The sequence below is a fragment of the Protopterus annectens genome, chromosome 13.part0 (assembly GCF_019279795.1).
Source record: "Protopterus annectens isolate FY-2018-M chromosome 13.part0, PAN1.0, whole genome shotgun sequence".
NCBI classification, from domain to species: Eukaryota; Metazoa; Chordata; order Ceratodontiformes; family Protopteridae; genus Protopterus; species Protopterus annectens.
The window spans coordinates 194,010,300-194,034,167 of record NC_056747.1 but is presented as its reverse complement, the minus strand read 5'-3'; the positions used below and the strand labels follow the sequence as shown (position 1 = coordinate 194,034,167).

The following is a 23,868-nucleotide window of genomic DNA, read 5'->3' as shown; positions in this document are numbered from 1 at the left end:
CTTACCTATGCTCATCTTGTATGCTTTGAAGAACCTTATTAACTCATACCACTCAGTTACTTTGATTAAAGCAAAATGACACTATCTGAAAGTGTTATTTATAAATTAAAGTGAAAAATACCAACTGTAGCATTACTTAAAAATGCATGATTTCAGAAATGATTAACGCATGACTTCAATGTCAGTTGTGCAAATAAAGTTTAAAACATTACCATACAAAAACAAATACACGTATAAGCAAATTACTATGTAATGATTTAATCACTGACTTTCATTTGCCATAGCACAAAATGTATAATATTCTTTTAAAAAAAACTTCTCCATATCTACATGACAATGCATTTTGGTAAACCAAACTTGCCAATAATATTAGTCCCATGTTTAATGATCCTGCATGATATTTGGTTTTTGGTATGGTGATGTCACACCCCAGAGGGCTGGGTTCCCACAGTCTGAACCACAGCTCTGTAGTTATATTCCTCACTTTGGTACTGGCACTTTGAATGATGGTACTACCTGAGAAGGCACAAGGCCAAGCTCCAAGCTGATCTGATAAGGAGACAAAGATCAATGTCTTCTTCTTGTGGGACTCATACCTGGAGAAAATATGAAGAACACTACCTCGCACTAAGTGGAAAAAAGGTTGTCACCTGGCAAGTGTTGCATGAGAAACTGTAATCCCTGACAGAGATCACCCTCTCTGGGCCCCAGTGTTAGCATAGGTATGATGACCTACAGAAGTGCAGGCCTGACCATGTGTCCTACATCCTACAAAAGGGCCTCACTGAGACAGATGCCTGGTGTCAAAGCCATGGCCTCAAGCTCAATGCCAAAAAGTACATTGTCATCCCTTTTGGTAAAACCTCTGTACCCATGAACAACCACATAGACGGCAGTCTACTTAACACCAAAAGTGTGATAAGAGACCTTGGGACACAGGTGGACAGTAGTCTCTCCTTTGATAATCACATAGCCACAGTAGTCAGGAAATCCTTCTATGTGGCACACCTCATCACAAAAGGTTTCTCATCCAGGAAAAAAAGAGGTCATTGTTCCCCTCTACTCGTCACTCATTAGATCCATTATAGAATACAGCACCCCTTGTGGTATGTACCTCACAAAACATCTACAAAAACTGTAAAGGCTGCAGAAATACCTCACAAAGAGGATTACTGGCCTCAAACAGATGCCCTATGCAGACCGTCTCAAAAAACTCCAGCTTTACTCTGTCGCATATCACCTACTCAGAGGCAATCTCTGCCTAACATACAAAGCTATGTCAAACACAGAGCTGTTGGACATGCTCCACTTAAAGAAATCCCAATCCTTCCGAGCTACACACTCTAGGGACCTAAACCTTGTCACCACAATAAACAGACCATGCTGGAGGGATAGATTCCTGACCCAGAGACTTCCCATACTCTGGAACAAACTACCTATCTATATCAAACAAAGCTCCTCATTAGCACTCTTCAAGAAAAATCTTGATGATTGGATGGGAGATAGGAAATTCACTCCGGGGATCACTTCTGTGGCTCTGCTTGACAGAGGCACAGGAAAATAATTTTCTTGGGTGGCGAAAGCCAGGGTACCTTTTTGGCTAGGCTTATATAGGCCCTAGGGCCAATAGCCTAGTACCTACCTATGAACCAGCTGACTGAGTGAATAGATCAGGTAAGGATGAGAGGGTCAGAATTCCACACGTAAAATTTTAACATTTTATTCTTAACCCAAATAGGTTGTAAAAAAATAATAGATAAATATGACATAAATGCATTTAAATGCAATGAAATGTATGTGTAAATGCAAATATGTATGTATATGTAATCAAAAAGGTATAAAAAACATAAACATATCTGTAAACAGAAATGCAACTGTATGCAAGTATGGTATGTTTACGTGAAGACATGCTTGTGTGTATAAATTTATATATATATATATATATATATATATATATATATATATATATATGTATGACTAAAAAGTTATATATTATGTACATGTAAATAAAAGGGAAAATGTGAATTATGCACCCTACCACACACACACACACACACACACACACACACACACACACACACACACACACACACACACACATTTATATGCAGACGACATAACCTAGTATTGAGGAAATGCAGTTTTCCAGCCTTCGGGATACTGTATGCTTTTCTTAAGGAAGAACAAACAAAAAAAAAAGGAAAACTAGTACAGGAATGGTATTGACATACAAATTACTATAATAGACTGTTGTCATAGCTTCTTGTTTAAACCATGGTTCATTAAGTAAAAACAAGAGATAAATGCTTTCATCCTTGTCAGAGCAATAATATATACTTTTCTATTTTCCATATAAAAAATCATGTAAAGTACACTGAAGACATTAATCTAAGAGTCGACTATAACCAAACAAAATTCCTGAATGCAACACTAAAACTCAATCAAATCAGCCCACGGAAGGCTGAAAAAATAACAGGAATAATGGTGCACCACAGTTCTATTCTTTAATGTAGACACGTACAACAGAGATAGAATATAATGGGTTGAGTGCTTTCATCTAGATAAGCTAGATTTCATCAGAACATCTGACACAAATTCACATTACATTTAAATACTATAAAATAACGCCTTTTCCATTCAATTAATCAATTATGTTCACTTAGTCTTTGTACGGACACATTTTTTTAAAGGTACAATGTTGCTGTTAAAATTTCTCAACCAAACTATATGGTTATACACCAACTGCAATAAAATCAAGCAAATTGATTTAAAATAAAATGCAAGAATTATCTTAACTTGTCAATATATATAATGTATACATCCAATTATATATATTTGTATCTAAAATATTAAATGCATTGTTGTATCTTAAACTCACATTAACACTTATAAAAACAAAACTGTAATATGTAAAAATATTATTATGTATATAAACTCATCATGGACTCATATAACATCAAACCTACTACTAAAAAGTAGTCTATTGACAGCTTCTAGACAATCACATATTTGATTACTACTTTTATATCCTAACTAATGGTTTAGTGGGAATTGCTTCATTTAGTCCGGGTGGTGTACCTGCATCTAAACGTAACTGCCATTTTATTTCTTTCTCACCAACAATGGCTTTAATGTTGCCCCCTCTGGGATTGGGTATAATCACTTCCAATATTGCAAATTTGAAACCCGTACATGCCTCACTATTTAATATATGACGGGACAATGCATTATTCACGTCCTTTTTGTTAATACAATAAATATGGTCATATATTCTATTTTTAAAGAATCGGTCGGTCTTGCCAACGTAGTAACTTTGGCATGTATCACAAATAGCTAAATAGACCAAATGTTTAGTTAAGCAATTCCCATGTTTGAAAATAATCTTCGTCCTGATTCTATTTTTCAACACAAGAGTATTCCCTTCAAATATATATCTACAATAATTACAGCATCCGCACCTCCTGGTGCCAAATTTATATGTTTTTTGATCATAAATACAATTCTGTCTCATCTCTATTAGCCTTTTAAGGCTATTTCCTGTTTTGTGTACAAAATTAATCCAAGAGTACTTGAACAGATCACATTCAATGACATTGATTGGAACAGCGGTACATACACAGTTTGCACTTATATTGCGATTGGTGCTGTTTACTCCTTGTCTAAATAAGTCTAAAGTCACTGTGTATCTGGCTGATCACACACACACACACACACACACACACACACACACACACACATGCACACACGCAAACATGTCTATATAGGTTCATAGGAGGTTACTAAGCTAGTGGCCCTAGACCCCTTAGTAGTCTAGCCATATTTATCTTGAGTTGCTCCAATTGTCAGTTGTTAGGTGAGTGACGTTTGTAGAGATAAGGTTCTATGGTAGTTAATACCAACTTCCTCTGTCCAGGAGGGACATGGGCACCACCCCAGCCGTGAATTTGCAGTCAACCATCCATTGCTCTAGACTGCATTTGAGGAGGGTCAGGGAGGGGTTTTGTTTCATGTGAATTGGAAGCTTGTTCCAGAGAAGTCGCAGTCTCTCAGAGATGCATCTATCTTTCCAGCATGACCTGTTCATGCCATAGGCTAGGTTAAGATCCTGAGAGCAAGGGACTTTCCTGTAGTTTGATTTACAAATGTTTAGCATTTCCATCAGGGCCGAGTCAGAGACTACCCTGTCTGTCAGGCACAGGTCACCCCTTAGCAACCTGTAGGAGACAGAATACATAGACAGGACTTTAGTCTTTCTGCTTAAGACTTGTTTTTGTGTACCTTGTAATTTTTTGGTGAGAAACCTTTGAGGTCTCTCCATTTGTTGCAGGTGTCTGGTGAGGTATGTGAAAAAAGGAGCATTGTACTCAATTACTGGTTTGATAAGGGCCGAGTATAATGGAATTATAACATTCCTAGAACTAAATGCCATGCCTTTACTTATAACATGTGCCATATACAGGGATTTCCTTACTACTGTGGATACTTGGTGGTGAAAGTTCAGATTGCTATCAAACTGAGTACACAGATCATGTACCACTGTGTCTCCACTTGGGGGGGGGGGGCTGTCTATATTGTAATTAGCAGGGATGTCAGCTTTCCCAAAGGGAATAATAATGCATTTTTTGCATTTAGCTTTAATCCGTGGCCTTGGCACTTATAATTTCTCTGTTGTTAACCCTGTCTGCAGTATATTAATATCATTGGGGGACTCAGTGATTGCTCACAATTTGCAATCATCAGCGAACCTGGTCAATCACTGGCTGTCCAAGTTTGCCTGGACTTCTGGGAAATAAATTCTGAACAGGAAGGCACCCAGCACAGAACCCTGTGTCTGCCACTGGCGACTGGTCTTTTGCAAGAGGTGAAGTCACCAACTTTGACTGTATGTGTCCTGTCAGTGAGCCATTTGACTACACATTTGGTAATGTAGGGGTTAAGTCCCAATTGGGAGAGTTTCTCTAGAATACCTGATTAGGGGATTGTGTCAAATGCCTTGGCTAGGTCAAGATAGGCAGTATGCACTGTCTTTCCCTCGTCCAGAGCATTGGTGAGTTTCTTGAAAAATTCAGCCATGTTTAATAGGGATATTCTACCTTTAATGAATCTGAACTGTGTTGGTTCCAGAGTTTGGAGATTATCTATGCCCTTGTTAATAAGGTCCATAATGATTCTTTCCATGACCTTGCAGACGAGGTTTGTCAAGCTTATGGGCCTATAACAAAACTGTAACAAAAAACTGAGGGTAATGCTACTCAATCCCAGAAGTCTAAACCTCAAAATGCATGCACTCGAGGCACTCCTGTTGATATATGTGCAGTAACAGAAACCTGGTTTAAGGCTCCAGAGAGCACACCAGCACTACCAGGCTACAACTCATACCATACATTTTGGCCACAAAACCCGTACCGAAATACAAAGGGTAGGGACGTATCCATATTCATCAAGGATACCCACACCTCCAGGTTAGTGGCACAGCACGATGCTTCAGAGATCATCCATGTGCAAATAACAATGGGCAAAACTGCAATTCAAATTGTAGCTTGCTACAGATCACCCACCATGCCCCAGGACCCCATTCCACATTTCTGGAAACACTGGGAAACATAACGGTCCTACCAAACACACTGATATTGGGTGATTTCAATTACCCAAACATTAACTGGGAGAACTACTCAAGTACTAACTCCCTTGCCCAGCATTTCCTAGAATTTATAAACTCAAATGCCCTGGATCAACTGTTCAACACCTCCACCAGAGGTGACAACATATTGGACCTGGCCATCACCAACATGGGCAACCAGTGTTTCACACCGGAGGTCAACCCCTCGCTGGTTAGATCTGACCATAAACTTATCACTCTGGATATCCACATTCCACCTCCCACCACTGGTCAAAGAAACCACAGTGAAAAACTTTTCAAAAGTGAACTTCACGTTACTTAAGACCTAGGTGGAAAGTTTCAAAACCCCCATGCTAAAGGATAATGCTGTCCAAGCTGCAAAATCCTTTACTAATGCTCACTATGGGCACCTACAAGAATGCATGGATCGTGCTATCCCAAGCAAAACCAAGACTCACTCCTCCAAGAAAAGGAAACCAGTCTGGTGGACCCCTGCCATAAACAAGCTATACAATAGAAGAAGGAAACTAGTACAGAAAAGAGTAAAATCCCAAGAAGGGAAGACATCCCTGATCAGTATCAGCAAAAAACTACGATCCCTCATAAAATCATCCAAGGCTAGCTTCAAAAGAAAAATTGCCAAGAACTTCAAAGATAACCACAAGGCATTCTTTAGCTATGTCAAGAATCTAAGTGGCAATTCTCAGATCTGCTTGGAGTTAGTGCAGAATGGCACAAAACACATGGAACCAACCAATATCGCCAACATCCTGGCAGACAGGTTCAGTGCAAACTTCACCCCCAAAAGGGCCCATAACCATACCAGAAGAATGTGGTGCCCCTGAAATCACAGACACTCAGGTTAAAACAGCCCTCTCCAAAGCCAAAAACACAGCATCAATGGAACCAGACAGTGTCCCAGGATGTGTCCTACATGAGCTCAAAGATGAACTAACCCCTCACCTAAACACACTGTTCAAACTCAGCCTCTCCACAGGCTACAGGCCCATACAGCGGTGCACAGCAATGGTTATTCTGCTCCACAAAGGCGGAGCCACAACAGACCCTGGGAACTATTGCCCTATAAGCCTGACTAGCATGGCCTGCAAGGCTATGGCATGCATCATCATGGATCTCATTAACAGAGACATTGGGAACCTCCAAACACTGGACCCTACCCAGTTTGGCTTTAAGGGCAGATCATGCCTCCTAAGCCTGGTGAACTTCTTTGAGACAGTTACCAAGGCTATAGATGAGGGAAAGGTGGTCCACACAGCCTACCTAGACCTTGCAAAGGCCTTCAACACCATTCCCCATTCTGGTATTATAGACAAGCTCACCAGCCTGAACATAAACCCTTATGTCATGAGATGGGTTGCCAACTGGCTCACAGACAGAACCCAGATGGTAAGAGTTGTGGGAGCTAGGTATGACTCTAAACCAGTTACAAGTGGATTTCCCCAGGGCTCAGTCCTAGGACCCTCCAGTTCAGCATATACTTCTCAGAAGTACAGGCTAGCACAGGAGGGCTATGGCTGACCAAGTTCACAGATGACTGCAAACTAGGGGCTATAACTGATTCTCCGGCTGACACAGACATCCTTCAAAAGGATCTCACTGAGACAGATACCTGGTGTCAAAACCATGGCCTCAAGCTAAATGCTAAAAAGTGCATAGTCATCCCCTTTGGAAAAAATAAAGTACCCACAAACTACCACATAGGTGGTAGCCCCCTAAATACGGAAGACGTAATAAGGGATCTGGGAACCCAAGTAGATAGTAACCTATCCTTTGATAATCACATTGCCAAAGTGGTTAGAAAATCCTTCTATGTGGCCTACCTAATAACAAAAGGGTTTGCATCCAGATCAAAAGAGGTCATTGTGCCCCTCTAGGCATCACTCATCAGACCAATCATAGAGTACAATGCCCCATTTGGGATGTACCTTACAAGACACCTGCAACAGCTGGAAAGACCACAGAAGTACCTCACCAAGAGGATCACTGGTCTCAAACAGATGCCCTAGGCAGCTTGACTGAAGAAATTCCAGCTGTACTCGGTTGCATACCGCCTACTCAGAGGTGATCTCTGCCTGACATACAAGGCCATGTCCAACCCAGAATTGATGGACATGCTCCACCTAAAGAAAACCATATCCCCTCAAACCACATGCTCTAGGGATCTAAACCTCACCACAACAATAAATAGGATGTGCTGGATGGATAGATTCCTGTCCCAGAGACTTCCCATGCTCTGGAACAAGATTCCAATCTACATCAGGAAGAGCTCCTTGCTAACCCTCTTCAAGAGAAACCTTGACGAGTGGATGGGAAACAGAAAGTTTACCCTGGGGATCACTTCAATGGCTCTGCTGGACAGAGGCACAGGGAACTAATCTAAGGGGGCGGCGAAAGCGAATACATTCTGGCTAGGCTAATTAATGCCTTTGGGCAGATAGCCTAGTACCTACTTATGAACCTATAACTCCCAGGGTCGGTTGATGGTCCCCCTTTGTGCAGAGGGATTACTGTTACCGTCCTCCATTCTGCAGGAACATAACCAGTTCACAGGCTATGGTTAAACTGGGATCCAAGTGGGTCTGCTAAGTCATGTTTTAAATTGTTTAAAAGGCAACCTGGGATGTTGTCTGGTCCCATTGATGCCGTGTTATTGGCCTTGGAGAGTGCCAAGATGACCTGCTCTCTTGAGATAATAGGCTGAGTAATGCTGGCAGGTATTCTTTGGAGGATGACTAGAGGCAACAGTGGGGGTGGGGGGGCATGAAGTTTGGTACAAATCTGTCAGCTAGCAGGTTGGCTATTACATCCAGTTGAGTATGGGTGGTGCCATACACAACCAGTTCAGCTCATTGCTTGACTGCTTGAGTGACTTGTCGGATCCTGGCACCTGACAAGCAGCTAACCATAACCCGCTCCTTATCCAGCCTGGTGAGGGGAATATCTGTGTTCACGGCTTATAAACAAAGGGATTGTGTCCAGGTCTAGGGATGTCATTGTCCCTCTTTACTCAGCCATCATTAGGCCAGTTATTGAATATAATGTCCCATTTGGCATGTATCTGTCCAGTCACATGCAACAACTGGAATGGCCACAGAGCTACCTTAGTAAAAGGGTACAAGGCCTAAACAACATGTCCTACCTGGTCCAACTCAAAGCCCTGTCACTACATTTGGTACCATACAGAATGCAAAGAGGTGACCTGTGTCTGTAATACAAGGCAAGATGTGGCTCTTATGTGTCCAGAATCTAGTTGCCGACTGTCCATATTTGTGTGTCTGTTCCTCATTCAATTTCTGGTTTTCTAACAAATCACCAACTTTCGGAAACTTTGCAAGCTTTAGAAAATATATGTTAATGCAAATGTTGTTATTCTGCAAGAGCACTATTTAACATCTGCCCTTGACTTTTGGCATTTGTCCCCTTATTATTGTTGGCTCTGTAGGGTACATCTAGTCATGCTTTTTCTTGTCAACTGAGTACTTTTTTCTAAGCATTTCTTAGGGATATTGTGGCTTGCTGACTCTAAAATATGTCTACAGTTGTCTACCTAATACGTAACAGTTGCAAATGAAGCACAGCCTTATCAAGGGAGGGAGGGCAACATTGAAAAAGATTTAAATCTTTATAAATCTGACTACAACACTGAATTCTGTAGCTAAAGTAATGCTTTGGGGAGAGACATTGGTTTGTATCCTGGGTGCACAATCTGATCGTTATTCTTGAAGACATGTTATTACTTAAGAAAACACCAGCTGAAACTGCTATAAATCTTAATGTCATCTTCATAATATCATTCAGATTAAACACCTTATTCCATGTTAAGCCATCAAACATCTGTTCATACACTTATCTCATCACATGCAGATTACTGTGGTAGCCTATATCTGGAAGTCCTAGGGCACTAACCTCGGCTACCTCCACTGTGTTTAGTAGCAAGACTTCTGGCAGGATTGTTTCATTATCATCATATTATGGCAGTGCTCTGGAGTTTGTAAAAACCTGGTTTCACGCATATCCATGGCTCATTGTACGTTATTTTCTTTTGTTATTTGTTATTTGTTATCATGAAAGAAATTATAATATTTTACCTGTCCGTACGTTTTTACTTCGTAATTCAACAGATATCGCCGTTATTCGGACGTTTGATAAGGTATGTAGAAAATGTAATATTGTAATATTGAGAATTACTGATGTTGGTAACATTTTACTGTTTTATTTATTGTTATATTACATGCCAGTGTGCTTGCTTTCTATTTTTGACATCTGACGGTACATTCGGAGGGAATGCATATTCATGACTGACATATCACAGGGGTGAGTTCTGGGCGGGGCTTGCTACTGCACATCTGGTGAGACCCTCAAGTAAAATATTGACTAAAAAAGTATCATTCACTAAAGCATTGAGTTGAAAAAGAACTGAATTTTTTTCAGTTTATTTTGTAAGTACAAATCCAGAAGTAATTCATACACAAATATAACAGAAGTCATGTGCTTCCAGTACACAACTGCAGCATAATCCATATCAGCAAGATATTTCAAATGTGTTACCATTTCATATGTTACACCAATTTATCTCCTTATTGTCAGTAAACTAGAGTGTAAAAAATCATCACCATTTCATATCCTTCTACTGATTGTTCATCTCTTTGCAGTACCATTTCCTGGAATATTTTTTTCTGAATAAAGATTTAGTAAAAATATGTAAGCACTATATAATGATATGTTTATAAATTATGAGTCAAATTATTGCCTCTGTTTTTTGTTTGTCTTGTCTACCATCCCTATCCGTTTTTTCTTATTTTAATTATGTATTTCTTTGTTTTTCCTTCTTTTCCTTTCTCTCCAATTTATGTTCCTTTTTCTACAATCCATACATTCCAGGAGCAGCCCAACCATGTTCTTCTCAGATAAGGGAATGCTCACCTTCTGTCTGTCCAGGGAAGTCCTCAGAGGGTTAGGGCAGTAACACCAGTCCTGTAGGAACCCTGTTGTCTTCGAGCAGCCTGGCAAGCCATGCAGACCATGAACTTTGGGACTTGATTGAGGGTGTGGTGGAGCAAGTAGCGGAGACACAGCTTTAGCTAGTCCAGAATATTCTTCAGTGGGTGCAAGACTCACTGCCCTGCTTGGAACTGACCACCAAGCCACCACCAACTTCCACACCCTCAACATTGGGGTCTTCCACTGCACCACCATCAGGCAGTAGTACCATTTAAGGTCCTATGGACAGAGGAATTCCTAGAAGAAATTCATCTTCACCTTCTTACTTCCCTAATCCTCTTCCTACACCCTATAACCTACTTCCTATTTAAACTACCTTTTATATAAAATTGAAAAATCCCCTACCAAATATATGGAATCACCCATTTCCTTCCTTAAGCACAACCCTCTACGTGTATTCTTTCTGTGTGTCCCCATTTGTCATATTTTCCGTCTTTCCTACCTTCCCCTTTCCAAACTTTTAAAGAAACAACCAGGGTGTCTACATAAGACAACCCAAAATAAAAAAATATATATAAAATCCCTTTATATCTGTTAAAAGTTTATATAAATAGCTGCACTGCTTGCTTTAAATATGCGTCAGTACAAGTGCTTTCCTCTAGATAGGACAGTCCTCTCTTCCCCCAGTTGTGTCCTGCAAAAACTGAACAACTCTAGATCCGTTCATTCATAACATTGAAATAATTCTAAAAATCATACGAGCATTTTATGTTTTCACGTAATACTTCACCCATCACGAGCTGTATACATTTAACGAAAGTGGGCGTTTCTTTGCAGAAGCTTTGCCATTGCCATAGTAATCGCAAATATCCTGCGATTAATGTATTTGCATTACATACAAGTGTAGCGGTACTCTTCATAAATGGCTGTTACAAAAGTGCGAACTTCGGGATTGAATGCCACCTAAAAATATATACACACATCTACAAATTGGGACATTCTGGGAAATTCTGGACAGTTGTTAATAAATGTGTATCTCGTTCAGTTCTTTTTTTTTCTTTTATTATTTTAATCTCTATTCTGTATTGCAGGTAAGAAATGTGAACTTTAGTAACTGTTGCTGTCCCGGGTTGTGGCTGAAATGGTTCCATATATTGGATCGATCTAATCAGTTTAAACAGTGGATCTAACTGCTTTAAATAAAATAAAAGTGTATATGAATCTGTGTTAAAAGAAAGCCAGTGTTGCTGCAATTTTTGTTGCTTATATTGATTTAGTAAAATTCCCTGAACTACTTTACGTATTGAGCTTTAGTGGCAATATGGTACATTTTTATGCTGTGGGAGATGCAAGGTATTATCTGGTGTGGCTTTGTTAGCTCCGGGCTTTTCTGGATCATATTAATAATGCTCGAGGAGTCAAATGCTACATAAACCACATGTGCAGAAGAATAAACTACCTTATGCTGTAAACGTAGAACTGTGGTGAAATGAGGTGCCGGTAAAGCATGAAATGAAGTGACGCTAAGGGTTATTGCTGCTTTTAAACATTCTGTCGCTTTATTATTGTGTAGTAGTAAATAATTTCTTGTTTGGTGGTCACAGTAGAAAAGGGTTGAGTTAAGACAAAATCCCGGTAGCATTTGTAGCTCATCAAAACTCCTTGCGGGACATTAATACATAAACTGGGAGACTTTGTTGAATGTAGGGTTGCCTCCTTTTCGAATGACCAAAGTGGGAAATTTTTTGTACAAACGTCGGATTTTGCAGGGCAAAACATACCCACGGCCAGTACAAAGGACAAAACTTCACCTTATTGCCTAAATGAAAGCTGATTCTTGTAGCATTTTAGTTGCTTATTCTGTTTCTTATAACATTAAGGAGTTTCAGATACAAAATAACTGTTTTATGCAACTATTACATACAATGTAGGAAATATTTTTGTCCTAAAATCTCATGACATTTGCCATTTTTTCAATTTTTTGCAGGACACAACTGCCCAAAGAGGGACTGTCCCTCCGAGGGACTTCCTCGCAAAGTGAGACAGGTGGTAACCCTACAGGTAGTTTACTTCCCCTTTAAGTTTGCAATACCAGAGAATGTAAGAGAATACTTCAAATCCCATTATTCCTTGCTGCAAAAACTAGCAAGCAAATCCCGTTCCAGGCAGCCAAATCTCGCGATATCGCGCTCCGGCGTTAGTTGCCCTGTTGTTGATGTTGGTGCAGTTAAGATGGCGGTGGTGGCTCAGCCAGCGGAGGCCTCTGAGTCTTGGTATTTAGCGCTTTTGGGTTTTGCTGAACATTTTCGCACTTCGAGTCCTCCGAAGATTAAGCTATGTGTTCATTGCCTCCAAGCCATCTTCCAATTTAAGCCGTCCCAGCGAATCGAGGCGCGTACTCATCTCCAACTTGGCTCCGTGCTCTACCACCACACCAAGAACAGCGACCTGGCCAGAAACCACCTCGAGAAAGCGGTGAGGAGAGGTCGGGGTTTTTGTTGGGGCGGGGAGGTAAATAGGCCTGAATTAAGGCTCTAACTGACTTGAGAGGAGGGAAAAGTGGAGTTGGTGCCAATATTTTTTTTAATTTAAGTTCTTCTGTGAAGTCTGGTGAAGTATACTATCGGGAGTTCACTAATTTGTGTAGTAGTATCGCTTCACATTGCTCCCTTTAGTGTTTATGATAAACAATTGCAGCACAGCCATAGAAGGTAGTTTTAAGTACTGCCGACATATCCAGACGTTTAAAAGTGAGTTATACTAACTACACTGTTGTGTTGGCTTTTGCTTACGGATCTTCCCCGTGTTTTGTTTGGAATTTTGAAATTGCAGTTCATTAAGAAACGGAAATGAATGAAGGTAATTAACTGCAGGCATTGGTAGTTTTTGTAGTTATTTATGGTTGTAGTTAGTCTTGCATAGAGGCTACAGAAAACATAAGAACTGTTACTGTTTTAATTTTCTAAAAACATTTTAGATCTTTTGTATTTTTAACTGAAACAAACTTCGATTTGTAATTATCTTGGGACTGTGCTTACTGAACACAGAGCTTTGCTTAAAGTGGTTGTGTGTTTTCTTTTAATTATAGTAGCGGCATGTTGCAATGTAGTTCAAAATATTTAAACTGTAAGTTTGTTTTGGGGTAAGATAATTGAATTGCAGTGTAGTAATCAAGGGGTATATGTTCTGAGGAAGTTTGTATAAACTGTTGACTCTCTTTTTCAAACTGTCTTGTTTAGAGGTGTTCGAACAGTCTTGGTGCAAGAGTTTGTGCCTTGTTTTTTTCTTTTGTGTTTTATTTGAATGTGGTGTATGTGTTTATATGCATATGGTACAACTGTATATATTGCAGAATACGGTGTTATTAGGATAGCCTTGCTTCTGTGATGAAAATGACGATTTTTGATACAGTGTGTTTATGGTAGTGTGTCGAAGGATATGGTGTGCAAAGTGCAGTTATTAGTGGTTAATAGTGGAGGATTCTAAGAAGGACGTTGGTGATTAAAGGAGCAAGAGTTTTAGGTTTTTGGTGTCTCTGTAGGAGTGGTGAAATGAGGTAAAAACTGAGAGGTGGTCACATTTTATTATTCAAGTGATGGCACTCCTAGCATTAACACATTTGTTTTTTTGAATTCTACTAGAAATTATAGATATGTCTAAAGTGAAAGTTGCTTGTTTATATCTCTGTGATTTCTGAATTTTTACAGATCATAGTAGTACTTTTAATTATTACAGATGAAATCAGTTCTGTTAAGAAGAGAATGGCATGCCCATCCCAGGTTGGGGGGGGGGATTTTCCCATACTTCCTATTGGAAGGAATGGGCCATAGAAGGCTGTAGCCCTCCGATATAAACAGTGAAGCTGTTGGGGGGGGGGGGGTAGGTCATTGCAGTACCCCATGATAGCAAGGATGACGTGTAGTCCTAAGACATGCTGATGGTTCTTGTTGGCTGCAACCCCAGGGTGACACATCTCTGGGAGTTTACCGGGAGGAAGTAGATTCAATATAGGTTAGGGCACCTTAATGAGCTGATGGTTGGCTGCGTGAGGGTAGTGAACTGTTGTGTTGGTGAAATCTTTCATCTGTTGTTTGTAACACTTGTTCCCATAGCCAATAAGCAAACGGAGAAATTCAGCAAAGCAGGTAAAATCCACACAATGTTAGTGTAATAAAACTTTTAATCCACACTTTCGTAAACAAACTTTTTCAAAATAAAATACACATGCCCAACTCCACAGTTGTCTTTTTAACTGTGGGGTTGGGTATATGTGTTTTATTCTGAAAAAGTTTGTTTACGAAAGCGTGGATTAAAAGTTTTATTACACTAACATTGTGTGGCTTTTACTCTGCTTTGCTGCATTTCTCAGTTTTGTTTATTGGTTGTTGGTTCATCCAAGATATTTTATTTACTTGTTCCTATATGTATGTAAGGCAGTCTGTATGTGGTAGTTTTGTGCAGCTGCTGCCCCCCCCAAAAGAATTGGTTTTAAATGTACTTGCTTTGTGGTCCATTTTCAAAATGGCACCCCTTTTGCAGATGAGGTGACTGAGCAGAAGGAATGAGCATGGATTGGTGCAGTGATGTAAATGCTGAAGAACTTGCTTTGTGAAGTGCTGATTTGCGTGATGTTTGAACTTCTTTCATCTTTGGGTAATGTGATGGCTGAATTACTATAATGCTTTATATTCTCTGAGATTGTGGTTGTACAATGGACAGGCAACTGATAGCTCTTTGGATGGTCTGAATTAAGAGATATGCACACGAGGAGAAAGTTGGATAGGGAGTTTAACATATGAAGTAACTTGAATTACTTGTCTTGTATTAATGGATTCATTGATATTCTGACGCCACTGGTCTCATGACAGTTTTTGCCTTGCCTCAGTACCCTTCCTCAGTCAGCACCATCTTTCACCATGGAGGGCTATACCAGGTAGTGGTGGATTAAATTTGTGGTTACTTTTTCAGTCATCTAGTTTGTTTAAAGAAAGATAGTCGCATTGCTACACATGCAGGGAAAATTTATTCCTGCATGTTTTGTTTTATCTGTTGGTGAAGATGTAGGTCTCTGCTTCTACTGTGTGTAAAGATATTGGACTTGCAGAGAAAGGAGAGGTCTGAAACAATCAATTCTTTGATGGCACAAGTGAGACAAAACTCCCATTTAAACGTTTATGCTGAATAAAGGGCTGGAGCTTCCAGCCTCTCTCGATACCTGAGGAACTTTAGGTCTGTGATCTTTCTGGTTTGGAAAATTTGGTGTCTTTTTAGTTGTGATTAGTGAGATGCATTCCAAAGGGTGAGTCATAGCTGATAATTTACGTGGTCCATGTATAAATAAGTTAATTGTTTAGACTTTGATATTCCTTTGGTCATTAGCTGATGTAAATTAAAGGATTTCCTTACAACAGTTGTTGGATGATCAAAAGTGGGTGCCATCCACTCAAGTGCTTAGGTTCCTAGCTGCATGTTAATTTCATTTTATTTTGTTGCATAGATGGTATAAGAAGAGAGGTTGTGTGCCAAAAGTAATGATACTACTTTTTGGCCATTTAGTTTTAAGCCCATTTTTTAGTACACCAAGAGTTTACTATTGCATGTTCATTCTGAGGGGTATGGGTTTCGTCTTTAGACTGTTGGCCAAAGGTCTTGGCTCTCCCCTTGGAAACTTGAGAAGTGAGTACTAAAAAAAAAAAAAAAAAGTGAGGTCCCAGCACCAAGCCATGAGCAGCAATGATCACTTTCTTCCTTCCCGGTGAAGTACCTGCAACTGGTACTGTGTGGGTTCTGTGTTTCAACCAGTTTGTTGTTATAACATGTGGGCTCATTTTTGAAGCATTTATCTTTTGTATGATGCCACTATATAGGGAATAGTGGCAAAGGCTGTAGCCAGGACAAGGCACACTGCATGCACTGTACAGTTGTTAGATTAAATGGAATCTACCCTTTAGGAAACCATTTTAAAGGATCACGTTTAACAAGATTTTTGATATTACAATTTCAAGTCCGCTTATACTTCCATTGCTTTGCAGATGACACTTAAGGTTGATAGGTCTGTAATTTACCTGGTTTGGTTGTAAGGCCACCTGGGAGGGGTGCAACACAACTGCTGTGCTCCACACATCATGGACAAAAATAATAGCTGGTCATAAGTTAAACAAGTTTGGGGAGTGTGTCTGCAAGGGCATGTTTAACACCGTTAAGCAGTTAGGTGTATTATCCATTCCATGGAGAAAGTATTTTGTGTCTTGGTTAGCACTGTTAGGAAATGCACTTTAGAGATTGTGGGGGGAATGGATTCAAATTATTTGAATACACGTCTTTGGTGAAGTTGTCACTAAATTAGTTTGCAGATATATTGCTAATGTCAGCAGGGGGAAGAATGGGAAGCCCCATTATGAAGTTGTTCTGAGTAATATATATATTTATTTTTTGTGTAGTTTTTTAATATAGCTAAAGAAGAATTTGATTATCCTTGGCTTCACAGGCAGGCATAATTGGCTCCGTAAGTGGATCTGATTAGTCATATTCAGTTTTATGCTTTTGATGTCACGGACTGTGGAATTTGGTAATAGTGAGATAATTTAGAACACTGAATTTTGCATGGTCCTCATGGGGCAACGGAGGTGTTGTGGAGAAAGTCTAATAGTTAATCCATCAAAGGACAGGTTGATCTTTCAGAGTTCAGTTTGTGGGGATCTGCCTGGAGGTAATGTTATTAATAGATATGTTTACTGAACCACAGTTACCACTGTGCCTGAAAGCATGAAAGGCGCAAAATCCGGTTATAGACGTGCTGTCCTTGCATTTTAAACCAATTTTCTTAATTGTGCGGACATGAGTGTTTTCCAGATGCAGGGGTGCCTCAAGCTCAGGCAACTTGTTTACACTTCCGGCATTAAAATCTAATTTTGGGACTGATGTTACCTACATTGGAATGTCTGTCAACCGAACTTTGCCTAAAAAGTGCACAAGGAGGGCAGCAAAAGCTTTACCCGGTATGCAAAAGCCCTAAAATTAGAGGTGCAGGGCATGCTTGGCAAAGCAAGCTGGATAGTTGAGCATCTCCTCCCATACGAACACATTCTGGATTCTCGTGGAGTAACATTAGCTATTTAACCAACATTTTAATGGTTTTGTATGTCGTGGATTGAGTATGGCTGAATGATAAAGCCAGGTTAATCCTGACTCGTGGTTCATTTGAACACTTAGCAGTTTCTTGAAATTTTTTCCCCCTGTCTTGAATAAATGGGTTGCTGCTTGGTTATTCCGAGGGGAATGGGCATGTGATGGCTAGAAAAACTGGAATGTTCAAAAAATAAGTTTATTCTTACACCCTTTATTTTCCTAATGTAACTGCAAGTACATGAACAGTTTCGGACATGCATTAAGTATGCAAGTGTGCAAGACACAGCTAACCCTTTTTGGGGTGACCTGGTGGTACCATCTGGTTGAGGGGCTTTCTCAGTCATGTAGTAGGTAAATGGAGGCCGAAGGAGTCGAGCCCTCTGCTGGTAAGAAGCAGCTGGTTAACAGCTCATAGATTTAGTTGTGTGTGTTAAATCTTTGTTTTTGTTGACTTCTACTGGTGCAGATGTTGCTGTTTGTGCTGATGTGCGCCCATTTTGACAGTATGGGTGAAAAACATGCCTTTCTCAGTGTAATTATTTTACTACAGTTTATTGTAGTTGTAACAAAACTATATATTTGAGAGCTATGCTTAGTCAACACTGGTGCTTTCTGATTTTTATAATGGGAGCATTTGGTTCATAACACTGGCCGTTTTTCATGCAGCTTGTGTTAACCCACTGCAGCTGTGTAGCAATATGTAACTTCTCTTATTTTACCACAGTGATTACTTTTTTGAGCTAAAATAAAACTGATTTATAGTGTTCAGGTGTGCTGTCAAAGCTGGTTGGTTTCATAAATTACTGTATTAAACTTGTAGAATACATTGTGTGTTTTTAAGAATACCATGGTTCAATGTTTGGCAACAGTGTGAACTTGATTGGGAGTGTGTGTGGTGGGGACTGGTGGCACTGTATAACTTTATTCCGAGTAGCGGTTAACTTATTTTAAATTATTGCAAAAGTGATCTGAGGGTAGGATTTACTTTGTTCAAGTTTGGCACTTAACTTTAAAACTGTCAGCTTGATGGCAGTGTAGTACTGACAGTTTAGGAACAAGTTTTAGTAATTACTTTTGGGTGTACATGTTTGTATACCAGTACTTAAGTACAAAAATGTTGAAATACTAATAAATGAAATGGGAGTATGTACATTGATGTATCAGAATATTGTATGTTCTGAAGTGGAGTAACCTTGACCGTGTGAAGGAATGTGGAACAAAGATACCTAAAACTGAGATTGTGTTCAAAGGTTCTTATCAAAATGTTAATTGTATGAGAGAAATGACACCAATAATTCTCTCTAATGTTGCTCATTAGAAGTAGGCACCCTGTTCTAACACACCTTGAGTCTTATTCCTTGTTGAAGTTAGAATAAGACTTAATAATGTGAGGATGCCTCACCCATGCTTCTGGCAAACGAGATTATCTAAAGAGAATTGCAAAGCACACACAATGTATAATTTTGTGAACATCAGTCCTGAATCAAATGTGAAGCTTTATAATACAAAGATCACTAGAAAAAGTTAAACTCAGTACAGTGTGTTGTGTTCGAAGACAGTAGCTTGACTTACCTGTTGTTGAGTCTGTAGCTTACTGTTGTTCTTCCAAATGCAGTATGCCACCCATGACAAACTTGACTCGTTACGGAAAGCGATGGAAGATAGAAACTCAACCATTGTAAAAACTTGTACATGCAGCAGAAGCTGATTTTCACAAGTTTTACTTTTCTTAAGCAGTATGGTTTGATTTTAAAATGCTAACAGTGCTCCACATCATGTCTGCCTCTTCTGCTGCTTGCTTGCACAGAGAATGATCATGCTGATGCTCTACAAGCTCATTGAGTGATGAGCATCCGGTGGCTGTTCAGGAAATTGCATCAACATGCCTGCCCCCATAAGGGCATTCAGAGCTGGAATAAAAAATAAAATTAAAGGTTAGCCATCTGTGCTGTAGGTATGTTTGAACTATGTATAGCTTCCTAACTAGGCAAATGTTTCCTCCTAACGGTGGTCCTTCAGCGCTGGAATGTGTTGTATGGGTGATTTGTAGTTATGGTTTTGAGCAAGAAGTAAATGAATATACTGGAGTGATAGTAAATATGTACATTACATGGAGTGTGGTAATTTGCCAATTTTCAAGTTGAGTTGTCAGATGCATGACCAGGAAGTAAGTATTAATTTTTCTATTTTCTACATACTAACACTAGTTTAGTGATGTATTACTTTTATGTAGACATTAAAGATCTTGGATGGGAAGTCAACTTTAATTTGGGTGACTTAAGTATAATTGGAAAACTCTTTCTTTTATAGATGTATGAGCAAACTTTTTCCTCAACTGGTGGTGGAAGCCACTAGGGGGCACATTATTCTGGTTCTGATTTTGGTTAGTAAAAAAAAAAGTTGTTTTACCATAACGTTCCATCCGAGTTGTAGATCTTTATTCATTCTTGACAAATAGGACCTCTTTTCTGTCCTCAGAACCGAAATAGCCATTTCCCAGCTCGTGCAAGCCAAAAACTCTCAGCTAAGAACCTACCCACAATGCCCCTCTCCTAGGTACTCCAGATTGAGTTTGCCTGCCCTAGGTAAAGATGTAGTAATAGAAAAAGTAGGAGTCTCTGTATCTGAGAAGATACGCTAACCAGGAGTACCAGAGATCCACCAGGAGTCCAGGCAGGGGGAAGGAGGGCGGTAAGTAAAGTATGAATAAAGATCTACAATTCAGTTGGAACGTTATGGTAAGACGCAACTTCCTTATCTGAAGTTGTAAATCTTTATTCATATTTTACAGATAGGACCAAGTTCCCAGCTACTTGAGTCCTGGGTGGCCCTAAGGAAGGATATTCCTGGGCACCATAGAACCAAAAGATGCTTTTCACCGGGAGGCCAAATTCAATTTATAATGAGGTATGAGGTCTTGCCCACGTGGCTGCTGTGCATATATCATCCATAGAGGCTCTGGAATGAAATAGTATGAATCTGTGAATCTAAAAGCTACAGAGGTAGCCATAGATCTGGTAGAATGAGCTTTTATTCTGGAAGTAAGGGTAGCTTATTCTGTTGGTTGATATAGGTAATGGCGTTTCTAAGCCAAGAGGATAAGGTCATTTTGGAAACAGGTTTACCCAATCTGGGTCCTGCAAAGGCCACAAACAATTGGTCTATTTTCCTGAAAGATTTAGTCCTGTGCAAATAACAGTGAAGCTGTCGGTGCACATCAAGGGTATGCAAAAGGTACTCCCCTCTATTAGAATGCACTGGGAAGAAAACCGGCAGGTCAATAGATTGATTAATGAAAAAAAACAGAAATGACCTCGTGCAAAAAGGGTCAGTACGAAGGGACACCCTGTCCGTGTGGAAGATCAAGTAAGGACTCTTGACAGTCAAGGCCTGCAGTTCAGATGCTCTTCTCACTGAGGTGAGTGCTACTAGAAGTATGGTTTTCCAAGACACAAAATTTTAAGTCACATGACTCAAAAGGCTCAAAGGGAGAGCCTGTAAGAGATCGAAGCACCATAGTCAAGTCCCAGGGATCTAAGGGAGGCTTGACTGGAGGCTTTAACAAGTAATACTCCATTCAAGTTGTGCATAGGTGGTGTGACATAATCAAATTTTCCAGACCATTATGAAAATTAGCAGTAGCTGTTAAATGTACAGTGATTGTTGAAGTGGAGACTCCTGCATGTAGGAGAGTAGTCTGGTATTGCAGAATCTTTTGAATAGGCATAGAGAAAGGGTCTTAAGTTCTGATCTTTGGCCTAAATAGAAAACCTAGTCCATTTACTAGAATAAGCCTTTCTAGTGGAAGGTTTGTGTGGCCAGAAGAATTTCACTAACAAGAGATGGGATGTCAGGTAGTCTGGCAATCATTTGAAGTGGAGGAACCAGGCTGTGGGCTTGAGACTGTGCAGGTTTGGGTGGATCAGTTCCTGAGGATGGGATAACGGGTCCTGGGAATGATCCAGGAGCCACGAGCTGTGAATCAGATGAGGCCATAGAAAAGGGAACCAGACTTTATGTGGCCAGTAGGGAGGTAATGAAGATCACTTTGCTTTTCAACCTCTCGGCTTTCTGGAGAAATTTTGGGATGAGGGGAAACGGCGGGGGGGGGGCATGCAGAAGACTTGGGGGGCCAATCATGTGTTGGAGCATCCCTCTGTGATGCCCCCTGAGGGGGAATCAAGGCAAAATAGCTCCTGCATTTGTAATTCAGGGGAGAAGCAAACAGGTCGCAGCAAGGATTGCCCCAATGCTGGAAGATTTGAGATGTTATTACAGGATTGAGGGACCATTCGTTAGGCATCAGGATATTCCTGCTCAGGTTGTCCACAATAAGGTTGGAGCTCCCGGGAATGTGCATTGCTATAAGAAAGTGATTGGAAGCTCATCACCCAGCGCCAAATCCTCATGGCTTCCCGACACAATGGGTAAGATCTGGTTCTGCCTTGCTTGTTTATATACCAGACAACTGACATGTTGTTTGATTGAATTGCAGTGGTCCCCGAAGGCAGGGATGTATGGAACGCTTGCAACGCTAAGAGAACTGCCCTCAGTTCCAGGATATTTATGTGCAAGTTGGCCTTGGGGGGGTGGGGTGTCCAGGTGCCTTGGACAGTCTTTCCCTGGAAATGTCCCCCCCTCCACCCCAAAAGAGACGTGTTCATGGGTTGGGGAAGATGGAATAGTCGACACCAAAGATTCTTTTGTGGCTCCATCCACCATAGCATTTCCTCCTTGCAACTGCTCTTAAGGCGTATCATGTGGGTGGGTTAACAACGACCATTGTGTGGAGAGGAGCCACTGCAGGATTCTCGTGTGCAGTCTCGCCAGTGGTACCAAAATAATGGCAGCTGCCATGGAGCCCAAGTGTTGCAGTACAAGATATGCTGGTTAAACGTGTGAGGCAGAAGGACTTGAATTTGTTGTCTTATTTTCAAAAGCCTGTGAGGGGGGAGAGAAGCTTGGCAGGATGTTGTGTTGAAGACCGCTCCAATAAATTCCAGTGTCTTTGTTGATTGTAATCCCTAAGCGGAGAGCGAGATCTTGTGTAAGGCTGCGAACTAGGAGATTCCTGGTAGGAGCAGTAGGGAGCCAGTCGTCTAGATAGGGAAACACCTGGAATCCTTGTGGTCAAAGATGAGTTACCATAACTGCCATACACTCTGGGGGGGCTCCCAGCCGGAAGCGGAGAAACCTCCGGGAGCGGTGTTCCATCTTTATATGGTAGTATGCATCCTGTAGGTCTGTATAACACACCCAGTCCTCTCCCCTAGGAAGGGAAGAATGGACTGTACTGTGACCATCTGGAATTTTTGATAAATTTGTTGAGTAGGCTGAGATCTGGGATTGGTCTCCAGTCCCCCCTTTCATTTGGCACTAAAAAGAACCTAGAGTAAAACCTGGATCCTGTCTGTTCTGGTGGGACTGGTTGGATGACCATTTTTCTCAGCAGTTTTTCTATTTCTAAGGCTGCTAATCCCCTCTGATTGGGTGGTATATCGGGGTTTCGTTTGACTGGTCTGGGAGTTAGGCCGAAGGGTATTTGGTAGCCTCTGGATGTTATTCTCTGCACCCAGACATCTGTAGTAATAAGATGCAGAGAGAAACGATGCCTGACTGCTTCCAGAGGTAAGCGATCGAGCAGTTGTTAGAGCGCTGGCTGGTAGGGTCTGCCGTAGAAAGAATCTCTGGCTCCCTGGTTACGTGGACACCCTCTATCCCGAAAAGGACGTTTTTCATATGAGTAGTCCCCTCTGCCCCAGGGGGATTGCTCACCGCGAGTGTCATGAAAGGATATATGCCCACAGCAGAAAAGGTCTTTCCGTCTTTCTCACTACGTGCAAGTGTGTCATGTACCTTGGGACCAAAAAGTGCAGATTCGTCGACAGGCTTGTTAACTAAGTAAGATTTTAAAAGGGTCTGCAAAATCACACAACTGCATCCAAGCATTATGTCTCATGACAACACCAGATGTGGCCGCTCGGGCTGCCCCCTCGGCAGTGTTGAGATCAAACGCAGCGAGAAATTTGAGATGGATTCAGGGCTAGCTAGATGTGAGGTGACAGTGTCTCACACCTCATCAGGCAGTACTCCCACCAAAGTGGAAGTAATTTCAGAAATTTGTCTCTTTGGAGGCGAGTAAAGTGCGCCAGATAATT

The 23,868-nt window shown here is 40.7% G+C and overlaps 1 protein-coding gene across 1 annotated transcript in view; it reads left to right on the top strand.

Moving 5' to 3' along the window:
- Positions 1 to 12,781: 12,781 nt before the first annotated feature.
- Positions 12,782 to 23,868, top strand: part of MAU2 (MAU2 sister chromatid cohesion factor) — a 2,634,229-nt gene continuing 2,623,142 nt past the window's right edge. Inside the window, exon 1 of the mRNA XM_044090765.1 lies at positions 12,782 to 13,057. Coding sequence (XP_043946700.1) covers positions 12,815 to 13,057 — 243 coding nt within the window. The 5' untranslated portion in view covers positions 12,782 to 12,814. The remainder of the gene's footprint in view (positions 13,058 to 23,868) is intronic.